Here is a 13,677-nt window from a genome sequence, read left to right on the forward strand (position 1 = left end):
AGGAAAACCCACAGTAGTTGGCTGTACTACATAGAGAGAGAGAGAGAGAGGGAGAGAGACAGACAGACGTGTGCGTAAGTAAGAGAGAAATATGCAAATCCAAAGACAAGTAAAGGAGAAAGCGAGTCATGGGTATGTGTCATTGGACGTAATTGTTGTTTGGACTGCGTTTGGGAATTGTTGACCTTGACCGTATCTCAGTTTCCCCTCAGCAGTTGTATCCCTTACTAGTAATCACATATGAATGAAAGATAAAAGAAAAAACTGAGATGATGACATCTCACCAGATCTGCATCATGTTGGCTGAGGGTTAAAACATTTCATTTCAGCAAAACTGTGCATGTGGAGGTAATTGCCAGTATTATGGTAATTCACAGGTTGATCATTTCAAATTGGCAGTCTACTAGAGTAGGTCTACATGCTGTAACATTCAAAAACGCAATATTTGTCTCATGCATCTTTTCACCCTCAGTCATTGGTCAGCTGGCCCACTCTTTGTGAACGTCCCACCCGTCACCTAGACACTTACCGATCAGCTGAAAACGCAGCTGAGGCCACGGTAACAATGGCTTCTGCCGTATCACTTTCAGCCTGAGCAGGATGGTTCACAGTTTTATTTCGACTCTCTGTCATATTTCCTTACGTTACATTATAATTGTGTAATCTATCCAAGTCACAGAAGGGAGTGACTGTATGTTTGTGCTTACAGTAGGGCTTGTGTTAGTCCGAGGTCTGCTGAGGATTGTACACTTGTCGCATGAACATGCACAGCGAAAGCGCTATCAACTGAGTTTATGCTGGATTCTGCCTGCTGCAGATGGTAAAAAAAAACAACTTTATGAATGTTTTAACGGGACACCATACCTGCCGATGGTCAGCCTGTCTGTGACAGCAAGACAGCGAGTGAGCGACAGCGAGTAGAAGAGCGCTGCACACAGCTCTACAATGAAGCAATGGTGTAAAAAACTAAGTAAGAGGTGTGTTATGTTCCGTAAAATGAAGAATGCATCACCCCACCGATGCTTTCATTTAGAATGATCTACTAAGGTTTGGATATCCATCATGTGACCCTTTTTCCCCTTTGGCTCTGTGCTGCTGCTGGGGCTTCCATTGGCTCTCTGCCGGGGTATTTCGTCTGTTGTCCTGCCAAGCCGACATGGAGGGTGTTCAGAAACGGGCCCGGAATCGGTTTGAGGCCGAAGTCCAATACGCTGTGCCCCCTCTGTCACTGGGCAGACACAGCCGAAAGGAAGTAAAGGGTCGACTGAGAGTAAGTGCACTTCTAAGTTTTATGAATAGCAGGTTCTGGCCGCTTGACAACCTCGAGATTTAGAGCAGATTTTGTGAACATGTGTCCGATCCACTTATCCGTAGAATTCCAAGCAAGCACACTGCAAATACTAGACAGACTCAAATTATGAGTAAGCACTTACAGTAACTGTGAGCAATAAAACTTTTTTTGTCTGTCTGTCCTTTTTTTTGTTTGTTGATAAAACGGAACAGATTTAATCTCATTGAAAGCAGAAAAACCTTCTTACGCAAGGAAACCGACTGTCATGTCAAAACTTGACCCGGTGAAATGCAAGAATTCTGACATGAGGGAAAACCCCGAAACATTATGATGCATCTGCCCAGTTCACTCACACTCTATCAAGACGAGTAGTTTTACGTATACGAGTGCGATGTACGTGCTGGGTTGGAGGATTCACACTCGCCCCCTCTGCCAGTGTGGCAGTGAAGAGACAAGAAGGATGGGAGGAGGAGTAAAAGTGCTGACTCACCGTTGAGCTCCTGGTATCCTGTGCTTTTTCCAAACTTTTGCAGTGTTGCAGTGACCTTGGGCAACGCAGAGTGGAGCAAGTGAGTGAGTGACTGAGGAAAATGTGGAGCAGAAGAGAGAGAGAGAGAGAGGGAGGGCCCCCTTCAGCCTGCTTCTGGACAGATAATGTGTCAACCCCCCGCCGGTCCCCAGACTCATGGTCCATGCGGCACACACACACACACACACACACACACATGCATATATGCTACGTAGAGCACATTCACACACTCCTCTCGCCAGCCGCCTACCTCTGCAGCACAGCTGAGTGTCTGACAGAGAGGTAGCATGGCGGCGAACGCAAATATCTCCCTCCTCTCCTCTCCCTTTTTCAACTCCATCCATCACGCCCAACGCACCACCTTCCCTCTCTACCTTTCACTACCTGCCTTCTCTCTAATGAATTATCCTTCATCTCTTTTACAACCGTCCTCTCTTCCTTGCTCCCCCTCCCTCACTCTTTGTTTGTCCTCCCCCCCTCCATTTTTGTGGTGTCTTTTATTTGTCTTTGCCTAAGTAAGTTGAGATGGGGGGGGGGGGGGGGGGGGGGCTGGTTAAATCAGTGAAAAATTAACACTTTGTAGAGCAAACACTTGCCTGGAACGTGCTTGATTATACCAGTCCTGTGAAGTGCTGTAACAAACGTGTGAAACAAAGCTTCCTGTAAATGGCAGCTGTGAAACAATCTCAAATTGCCAACTATTGATTAGCTCACTCACTATTTATCAGGGCAAATGCACATTTTCTGTCGCTTTCGCTGTTTGACACACGCACGCACACACACACACGCACACACACACACACAGGGATGAGAGACAGTACAATTCAATTAGAGCACATGTGGAGAATATGTCCTCCATGCCCCTACAGACACACACACACACACACACACACACACACAAATATATATATGCACATAAAAGTCCCAACTCCCACATTTAAGTCGGTGAGTTACACAATGTTGCACTCCAGGATTATCATACGCACGCTGTCCGACAAAGTCTTTGCGTTCCCGTGAAAAGGGTTCAGTAGGTTAACTTATGTGCCTCTTTTTTCTTTTTTTCCCGAGTGGGTAGAGAGCAGAGTGAGTCAGTGGGCTGACATTAACCGGCGGTCTTGTGTGCAAAGTTCGCAGATGCACGGCAGAGACTGAAGATGAGTCACACCTCACATTAAAAATGATAATTGCACTTACTGACTCATTTGGATTCGAACGATTTCCATGGAAGTTGTTGCAGACCAAGATGAAGTGAAGAGCTATCCTGTCGGTTCAAAGACTGGAAGGGGGAATTTGTGAGAGGGGTACGTTTAGAATATGGAGTGCTGATCCTTTCTCCTCCATGTGTGATCGTTTAGACCCTTACTGGTTGTATTATTTATTCTCAACGTCCAGAATCCAAGAGCTACAGTTGAATTTCCGACCCGTGCCAAGAGCTACGTGAACGTTGGTGGGGTGATGGGGTGGTTTTGGTGAAAGCAGCGACTTCTAGAGATGCTCGAAACTAAAATGTCCTGTTGGTTGTGTTCGTCTCTAGTTGGGTAAGAAGGGTAGAGGGGCTGGTTATAGATTGAACTGGAGATGTTCCAATTCCATTTTCACCTTCCCGATACTGATCCTGATACGTGGACGGAAAAGCCGTAGCCGTTTGTTTCTTAATGAAGCATTTCATTTCCATCAGTGCTTCTGGAGATGTTCCAATACCATTTTTGCTGGACGTGTGGGCCCCCTCCTCACTTCAGGCCCGCTCTGCTGCTGCAGTGTAAAGTGCACTAAGGAAAGAAGAATTGCTTTTTAGAATTTGAATGCACTGTACTTTCACTGTGATTGTGATTGTGCCTTGGTGTGTCTGTCTGCGCTGGTGTGCAAAGTAGCTGTTCACATAAAGTCAGACAAAAGTTCATGTTTGTGTCCATGCTAATATGTGTGGCCATTGAAAAACAGGAAGCTGTTCCTGGCCTGCGAAGACGAGAAGAAGGAAGGGAACGGAGAAAGGGAATTTGCCTGTTCCGGTGTTTCGTCGAAATCCCGAGAGAAAGGTGCCGTCAGCTCGGGAAGGTTCCGAAGGCCCAGTGCTGCGGAAGGCGTGTCAAGTTATTAGCAGTCGGATCAGGCGAGACAAGTGAACGAAGTAGTGATATTTATTACAGATTTAACAGAATGATGTGGAGAATGATGTGATGTCAAAGTATTGATAAGAGTCTTTGGCGCTTAGACTCCATGGGGAGATATTGTAGCAGAGGGCATCGGTCCCAGTCCAAGCTCTGGTGGTGATGGTGGTTGATGACGTCCTGAGTTGATGGAGAGAAGAATCCGATGAGTCTGTGCAGAGTGGGCGGTGATGGGGGAGGTGGAGGGTGCGCAGAACAGCAGTACGAGAGAGTGAGAAAGATAAGAGTTTACAATTGTGTGTGTGTGTGAGAGTTAGTTAGTTAGTTAGTTATCCACTAGGCCACCAATTGTAATGAGTTGGCAGGCAATTAACTTTAAAAGGATCTGCACTAATTTAATTGCGTTTAATTGAGGTAAATGTGATCCGTATGTTGTTTTTCATAACAATTCTAATACACATTGCAGTTCAATACAATAAACACCTCATACAGGGTACGACAAGTAATATGTGTTATAAAGTGTATTTCTGGGCATAATGTAAATACCCTCTTAAACACATGAGCTAAAATTTTGAAAGAACAGAAAATTTGTATTAGTTGATATTCAAATGACATTATTAATGCCTCCCCTGACAGATTTTTTAAAAGTTTATACTTATGAAAGAGTTGATGAATGAATTACAACGTAGCATATTGGCCTGGAGAGCTTTTATAATTAAAGTGGAAAGGATTGTATTTTATCACGCTAACGTGACAGAAGTGGCTGAAGGGGACGACTCACCAAGTAATTAAAAACAAAAGAACCTATTCATAATGTGCCATGCAATATTTATTATGTGGCCCAGATTCACATTCCTCAAATTTCCTCCTCACATTATTACTTGAGAGAGGCTCAGTTTAAAAACGATAGAAATATGCTGGGTAATGTGTGTGTGTGTGTGTGTGTGTGTGTGTGTGTGTGTGTGTGTGTGTGTGTGTGTGTGTGTGTTCTTTCTGATGGGTTTAACGAACAGGTCAAATTTCCTGTGTTTGTAAAACACATTTGGACAATAAAGGATTATTGTTCAGCTTCCTTTTTTTTTTTTTTTACGCCTCCATGTGCTGGCGACAGCTGTGCCCAGACGCATTATGTATCTCAGGTTATCCCTGCGTCCATATATACTCAAACATGATACCCTAAAACAAAGGCTTGTGGGAATTTCTTCAAATTTTGCACACCGAACTGGTGTGTTCGTCATCCTCATGCCTATCCCATTCTCGTGAACGCGTTATACTGTACGCCTGGATGCAGTTTCATAACATCTGCCGTTGAAGTGGAAGTCGAATGGAGAATCGTAATCACCGCTGAGACCATCACAGAGGGCTAGGATCTGCTGTATTAGACTAACAATATACTACTGACTTAATGTTGGAAGACCTATTGAAGGTGGGGATTGGTTGTTACAGGTGTAACCATGAGGCTAATGTCAATTTAAGAGGGTTAACCTGTGCTGTAAGTGCTGGTCTGGATTTTTGGTTTAGAAGAACACCACACTTAGGATGGATGGATGGATGGATGTACTTTATTGATCCCAAACTGGGAAATGCCGGTGTTACAGCAGCAGATATCAGTCACACAACACACGTTACAAGACATGAAAAAAATATTAGAAATACAAATAAAAAAAAATAAAAAATAAGAATAATGTAGAAAAAAGAGACCTGTAATGTGCATAAGAACGTAGTGACACGAATGTGCAAATGTGCCGGGAGTTCAGAGTCTCAACCCCTCAGAGGTAGCCACCGTGTCAGAGACAGGAGTCTCGTAGCCCACCCTAGCACTCCGGTTTCACTCCACATTTATCAAGGAGCCAGGACAGAAAAGTGACAACACACTAAACTGATGTAGGTCCTGCAGCTAATTGCAGTGGAGGTTCAGACAGAGATCTCGTATTCTTCTAGTCATTTACTGCAGGTCTACACTAATCACGCCCCTACATAGTGGGGCTTATTCCCCATCACACTATAAAACGGATTATTTTCCAAAACGCTACCTCCTGTAATCAATAGGTGCTGACTCAGTATGGAGTCCTGCGCAAAACCGGACTGTGATGCTCCGTTCTTTGATGCATATTAAAATTGGGCAATTAAATGCCACAGCAGGACAAGGACAGTATAACTTAATGGCTCCTTTTTTTTCTTCTTCTTTTTCTTTTTACTGCAGATGCCGGGTCCTTGCCTCGGCCCCCAGTGAGCCGTATCTTTATATGCACCAACAGGGACAAGGTAAAATATTGTTTTCATAGATTCTTCTTTTAAAGTTAACAAGGGGCAATGCATGACATATCTTGTGTTAACAAGGGAGATGCTAGCCTGTTCTTGCCGCCCCCCCCCCGACTCAAATTGCCCCTCTCCTGTTAAAAGCCACCGGTGTATGAAGCAGAAACCGTCGCCGTGAGGAATGAAGGCCACTGAGTTAAGCTTGTTGAGTTTAATGGAGCAGGAAGGATATACTAGAATAATGGCTGAGGGTGAGCCTCGCTACAGGCCTGTCAGGTGTGACAGGGAGCGGAAGGGGAAGGTAGTATCTTGCAAGATGCTGACATTTTTTTTTTTTTTTCAGCCACTAACACCTAGTAATGTTTTAAATTGTAAATTGCTGTATATCAGCTGATTGTCATTGTTCGTGGTCGCCCTCATGCTTAAATCTGAGCATCGGAAAAGGTCAACTGTTAATTCCCAGCTTTTCTCGTTGACATTATGGCCTACAATCGTTGGCCGGCCGGCTAATTATGAGTTGTTTTAGAAGGGGCACGTCGCGAACGCAGACACTCGGCTCCGACGATAAGGTGATGCCAGCCAGACGTCGTCTTAAGACACCGACGGTTTATGTCCGTGCGACGGCGATACGGGGCAGATGTTGCGGTTGTTAATGGTCGATTTTATGTCAGATGTAGTTTTGCCGCGGAGGTTGAGCTGCAATTCTCCTGATTGATTGTAGTGCAGGCTTGTCTGCGAGGGCATGGAGATCACAATGAAAGGTTTGATTTTGTTTATTAAAGTAGAAATTGCTGTCATCCGCTCCTCTCCTCTCCTCTCCTCTGCCAGATGGTTGCTCCTTAATCAAACTCCTTTACCTCAGAGAGGTAAACACATTACGCTGCCCTGATTACACTGACTTGGCGAACCGTACCGATTGAATGTGTGCGTGTGTGTGTGTGTGTGTGTGTGTGTGTGTGCTAGTGTGTGTGTGTGTGTGTGTGCTAGTGTGTGTGTGTGGGCTTTGCGTGTGTGTGACAGCAAGTGCATCTGTATTTGGGAAAGGTAAATGGGGGGCGAGGGGTCCTATTAAAAGTCACTGCAGTGGGTTATATGCTCATGGGCACCCTCACAATCGTATTAATAGCGGCTCCATCTCGAAGGGAAACACCCACACACACACAAACACACACACATACATTCATGGCCACAACAGGAGTGCAGAAATGATCGCTCAGCATATATGTAATGATTCACTCATTCTCACACTCCCTCCTTCTCTTAATCTGTCATTCTCGGAGTAAACAATCCCCTCGGCCCACTGTAGCTATGGAAACACTTACTGCTGGAGGCCTCTCATATGGCTGCACTGGTCTGCTCTACGCTGTGGCATGGTATAGTTATCCCTGCCAAGCATCGAAGTGGACAGAATGCTGTCATACATTCCTGCAAAACCCATAAAGGCTGCTGTCATACAATCCTGCAGATCTGTAAGCCCCTGGGCTTGATGTCACACAGTAATGTATGTCTAGCTGTGAAAACACTGACTTTCGCGGGCGAGCCGTGTAACTTGCTTTGGCAGGGGGAACAAAGCGGAGTGGGGCTGCAGCGCTAATAGTCTGGCAAACCCGACAGTGTCAGAGGCAAACAGAATGGTTTTCACAGGACTTGTGCTGACCGAGTGCCGGGTGGCTGCGGTGTGGCTCGGCACTTTTTTGTTGGGCTGTGGAAATTCTGAGGAGAGAAAGTGGGAATGTTACATGCTGTTGAGTTATAATAACAGTCAGTCGGTCACAGGGAAAACTCCAGTTGATTTTGATTTATTGACCGCAGTGTTTTAGGACAGGGCTTATGTGTTCAAAGGAGAGAGGGAAGTGATTCGAGTGCTTCTGGAATAAAGGTGCCCTATTGAAGAGGGTTACCATGTCACCAGCATAGCAACACATGCAGTTTGGTGTGTATCAAACCAGATTGACTTACCAAATGACCTGTGTTTTTTTTTAATTAAAATTTCTACAGCTACAATTAAATATTATTGTATTTTTTCAAGTAATTATTTGGTTATAGAACATAATCCCCAAATATTGTCTAATTTGAGACACCTAGTTTCAGATGAACCAGCAGTCCAGAACCCCAAAGATATGCAGTTCACTCATTTTTAATACTGATGAAAAGCAGAAAATCATCATGTTTGAAAGCTGGGACCTTTTTTTTTTTTTTTTTTGCCATTGTAACTTAATGAAAAACACTTAAGATGAATTTTTATGTAAATGTCAATTGTTGCTTCAGCCTCAGATGGAGATTAAGCTTTATTACAATCCGCCACAACCGCTCCAACATGTCCTCACAACCTTGGTGGCGTCTGTGGAGTCTAGTTTTCCCAGTGGGGTATATAATCAGAGGCAAAGGGCTGAAAGATTCGGGTGGTGAACGACTGAACTGTTTCTCTTGAGCTTCGAGAGATGTCATCGAATGTCTCCGCACAAGAACAGTTAACAATGAACAGACGTTTTACAGCACAATGTCACCGTCTGGTCACAGTTAATCCAAATATTTCAATAATGCGCACACGATTAGCAGAACGTTGTTCACATGTGGCCTTTGTTTTTCGGTTTTTAACAAGGAGAGGAAATTGGGTTGTTCAGGTTCTGTGCCAAACCGTGACGGACGGCAGTTATAACATTTTGGTTATCAAATTAAGCTTAGATATAGAGTAAAATCCTCTGAGCACTAGTGCAGCATGATGATGTTCAGTCCATGATGCTGCACATAATTAACAGCGATGATACCGGCCTTTGATGAAGCCTGATGAGATGTAGTGAAATCCGTCATGCATGATAATTTTTTGGGGTGTGCAACGGCGTAGGCGTTGAGAGAATTAAAACTATGAATATGGATGCCGGGTTGGCATCATGAGGGTAAATGTGCCTACTTTATTGATTAAATCTCCCATCAGTCACCTGGCAGCATGCCCCCCCCCCCTCTCTCTCTCCCTCCCTCCCTCCCTCACCTCCCACATCTCTCTCCCTCCCTCCCTCCCTCCCTCACCCCCCACATCTCTCTCTCCCTCCCTCCCTCCCTCCCTCCCTCACCCCCCCATCTCTCTCTCCCTCCCTCCCTCACCCCCTCACCCCCACATCTCTCTCTCCCTCCCTCCCTCACCCCCTCACCCCCCACATCTCTCTCTCCCCGTCTCTGTCAAGGCGGGCTCAGTGGAGTGGTTAAATTGTCCATAGCGCGTAAACGCTCGTTTATAAAAGCTGACAGACGTGGCGGTCGTTTGCTGAAATTAATTACCCCTCGGAGCCACGGCAAGCGTCGGCCCTAGTCAGTCAGTCACGGTCCCCCACCTCCCAGGCCCCAGTATACCTGCCGGTGTGGAGAGGGGGAGAGAGAGAGCCAGGGAGGAGGACATGAGGTTTGCAACAACGAACCTGATCTGATTGAAGGGGACAAATAAAAATTGAATCGTTTTTTTAGAACCAGAAAAATAGAAGTAATGGCACCAAACCTCCAGAAAAGACCATGCAATAAAAAAAAACACATTGCAGGCATTTTAGTTATTAATCCACGTTGTGCACTTTAGTCGTGAAATATCTCTCCCCTTTCTTATTTTGCTGGAGCAGAAGATCTATGGAGAGTTTTGCGCTGACGCAGCCCGAGATGATAATGTGATGCACACCGTGGTGATATCAAACTAATCAGACTGTATTCATCTTCAACTAGAGTAACTTAATGAACTTCAGCACTGTCTGATGCAACACTTCTCCAACATTAATAAAAGCTTCATCTCCTGTCTGATTTGCATAATTGTTCAAATGAATCCACTGATGTGCGCGTTTTTCTTTTTTAATAAAATGATGATTTGTGTTAAAGTGTGATGCGGCTCGCTGTAGAGAGGAGAGGGTAAGGAAGAGGGGAGGGGAGGAGGAGCGGAAAAAAGGAGGATGGGAGGAGCGGGATTTGCAAAGGGCCTAAGGTGATTTGTCACCACTTTGATTCAGTCATGTAATGAAGCGTACAGTGTTATACAAGGGGTTATTGGTTTGAAGTGATTTTTCATATGGCTTTGTGGCTTCAGAGATAGTTTAGTGTGTTTCTCAGCGTGCAGCATGATATCCCCCCTCAACTTGTATGTCTCGGTGATTGAGAGATCAACATGTTTTCCACTTGCCCCTCATCATCTAATTGTTGGAGTCCATTACAATATTTCAATACTGTTTCTGCCCTTTTTTTCTTCCTTCCTGAGGTGTAATCAGGCCCTTGCCGCAGTGAAATTGCCTCTTAATAACTTCCCATGGAGCTGGAATGACGAGATGTCAAATGGTGTGTTTATTCTTGCTCAGTGTCCAATGACACACTGAAGTCTCTTTGTCTTATTCACATGTGGTGCCTTGGTCCAGGTTTGTCTGATTACAAGAATGAGGTCGTTCATCGGTTCACTGCTTGCGAATGTGTAATTTTTACGTTTTCCCAACGTCGACGTAGGTACCTCTCTTTGGTCGTTCCTCCGCCATATCTTACTATCAATAATGTCAGAGGAAAAGGAAATATTAATCTACTGCACAACCAATCACATTGCTATCTCTTGTCATGTTGCGTCCCTACAACACGGCCGTAACTCTATCTCGATTGGTCTAACGCCTGTAGCAACTGCATCTGATAGCATTCTTACTGGTACTGATCATTATTTGCTCTAGTAAGTTATTGTCAGCTATAATGCTACCCTTCATGTGGTCTTCGAAATTATGGTAAATACGAGTTCCTGAGTTGGGGTGACCAGAACCTCTCAACCTTTTGGCGGTGAAGAGGACGGTGCAACAACTATTAGCTGTTGCTTGTGTAGATCATTTTAATCTGTAATCTGTGTACACATAACTTGATATAGACCAATGCTATTTATCGTTCTATCCTTAACAACTATGGACTATGGTCTGCTAGCGCCGTGCCAAGTTATCACATCAGCCATTTCACCATTTCTTAAGTAGACTTTAAACTGTTAAAGTGTTGAATTAATGTTCCAATAACAGAATCCGCTCTCATCGTTCACTGTCGTTTTGTGCTTCTGGCACCGCTAACAAAGTATTGATTTTGCACCGGTAATCGGAAGGAAAAAAAACCCCGATACCCAACCCTGTGTGCTCCTTTTCTAATGACCTTGTAACTTGCATAAGTAGAAAAGCTCACAAGGGCAACAATGAGGAGCCAGGCCTTGAAATACCAACCTTACAATCACCAATCATCTCGCTCTTCTACCTGATTGAGGAACATACCTTATCCCACTCCGGCACTCCTGAAGCACTTTAGCTCGAATGTAACGTAGTTGTGAACACACTCGGTGCTAAATTGCCTAAGATAATGTCTCTATTTTCTTAATGTGTTTAAAAATCTTAAATTCATCTTTTTTTTCCCGATTCCCTGGATCATGGAAACATGAAACAGCTTATTCTACATTCTCTGCAAGTCTCTGTTCCCACATGCTGTGTGTGGCAATTGGATGCAATAGTCCATTTACCACTGTAAATATGCCGTGTGCAAATACCCCAGTGCGTGAGTCTGTGTGTGTGTATGTGCATGTGTGACGATGTCCTGGCTAGTGTTTTCCTTGAGAACCGACCAGAGCAGCTCCTGTGGAACGGGCCTATCATCATCACGACCTCCTCTGTTTTCCCAGCTGTATCTGGGCTTAAGATGCGAGGCCATTTTTTCTCTTCCTTTTTTTTCTTCTGGCTCTGTGTTTGTTGTACATCTGGTGGTCAGCGATCAGAGGAACACATGAGAGTCACAGCACGGCCTTTCCTGCTCCATTTGAAAACTGCTTTGATGACCGGGGGCTGTAAGAACCCACAGTGTCAATGACAACACTTTGATATTTTTGCTCCAGCTGTCAGTTTTTGGTCTGCTATTTGTCGAGCGCTGGACGTGGGAAACGCTGTCTCCGCCGGGAACGAGAGCATTTTTTTGCAAAGAAATGCAGATGCAGCAGATAACACACTGGGTCTGCAGACACAATCAAATTGTGCTTAGGATGTAATAAAAGTCTGTTTGATATTAGAATTCATGCAATTAACAAGTGTGTATTTACCAGTGCCATTATGACTGTCTTGTCACTAATTAGGAAGCTTTATTGTGGCAGCAGAATATAGCGAGCGATGTACAGATTGTGCCTCTCATAATAGGACTGTTCTGTGCAGCTGGAAGAATCAATTCTCTCTCTTTGTTTCCCCAAACTGCGGCGTCAGCAGAATCTTAATTTTGCATGAAAACTTTGGCTGGTGTGCTACTCGTATATAGCACAGACACACACACACACAGACACACACACACCCACACACCCACACACCCACACACCCAAATCTCCCGGTATCCCTCTGTCGCTTGGCATTCAGAGCGTTGGTGCTATTGAATGAATGTAAAACCGTCCTCCATCAAACTGCGTCGCTCCGCGCGCGTAAAACCCGTCTGACTGCAAATATTCATGAATGCACGCTCCCGACCTGCGAGTGGAATATAATCAATACAGCCTGTTGTTCTTTTGTTTTTTTTATTGCAGCGGGGCCCGACAACATGCCCATGCATTTCATTGTGAAGTTCATGCTGCAATACTGCAAGACAAGCATGGATCATCACTTACATGTAACGGGTTAAAAAAAAAAAATGGTTTTGTGAGCAGTACTCTGTACAAGTAGCAAATATATTTCATTCAAGGAACAGCTTCATCATTAACATAAAGTCTAGCCTTGAAAACTAACAGATATGATCTTAAACAAAGTATTGATTCATTGTCATAGGGTAAAAAGGCGATTGCATTTGCACACAGGCCCTGGCTCTGTTTTTGCGAAACAAAGAAAGCTGTTCTATTCGAACAGCACAACATTATTCCAGCCAATCAGCAACAGGGGCGTTCGTCATCATTCGCGTTCGTGACGTTGTGGATTCTGCCTCGACAATACGTTTGCAAGAATGTTGGGGATGGAGCTTCAAATACCAATAGACTTCTCCAGCGATTCCACAGAATCGCTAACCTGACCCTAACTTCGACTCATGAAGTGTTTTGACAATGCGATTCCAACCAATTTGACAGTTTTTGTGCTCATCTTTCCTCATCAGCTGATTGCTTCAGCCTGACTGCGACAGCCGTGTGCTCTGGCTGGCTCAGTCACATCTGGGCTTCCGCTGCTTTTGACTCCACGATAACCGATGACGGTCGAACAGTCACTTACCCGATGACTAACTTCCTGCCTGCGCTCCTTTGGGTAGCAGAAAACGTCTGCCACTGCTGTTGCTGGTAATCATGATCATAAAACACTCTATTACAAGGTTCATCAGGTGGCTTTTTAAAACGCATGTAAATGCCACTGGCACTGCGTCAGCGAAATTCAAGGTTAAACTCTAGCAGATATAGAGCAAACAACAATAGGTGACGGAGCCTCATATCTGAGCAGAGCCACTTTTAATTATTCCCATGGGGAAAATGTGACCATTGCAGTAATTAACAGCGCACAGCAAGA

At 44.6% G+C, this 13,677-nt stretch overlaps 1 protein-coding gene across 8 annotated transcripts in view; it reads left to right on the forward strand.

Moving 5' to 3' along the window:
- Nucleotides 1–13,677, forward strand: part of LOC118313562 (RNA-binding motif, single-stranded-interacting protein 3) — a 144,028-nt gene that overhangs the window by 28,695 nt on the left and 101,656 nt on the right. For 5 of the 8 annotated variants that reach the window (XM_047336130.1, XM_035639405.2, XM_047327164.1 and 2 more), the window contains one exon: nucleotides 6,132–6,193. In XM_047336130.1, the coding sequence (XP_047192086.1) occupies nucleotides 6,132–6,193 (62 nt within the window). Of the gene's footprint in view, nucleotides 1–1,930; nucleotides 1,980–6,125; nucleotides 6,194–13,677 lie in introns of those variants that run through there. The other 3 variants (XM_035639316.2, XM_047334175.1, XM_035639846.2) reach the window with 2 other exon arrangements.

Source organism: Scophthalmus maximus, chromosome 1 (genome assembly GCF_022379125.1).
Source record: "Scophthalmus maximus strain ysfricsl-2021 chromosome 1, ASM2237912v1, whole genome shotgun sequence".
Lineage (NCBI taxonomy): Eukaryota > Metazoa > Chordata > Actinopteri > Pleuronectiformes > Scophthalmidae > Scophthalmus > Scophthalmus maximus.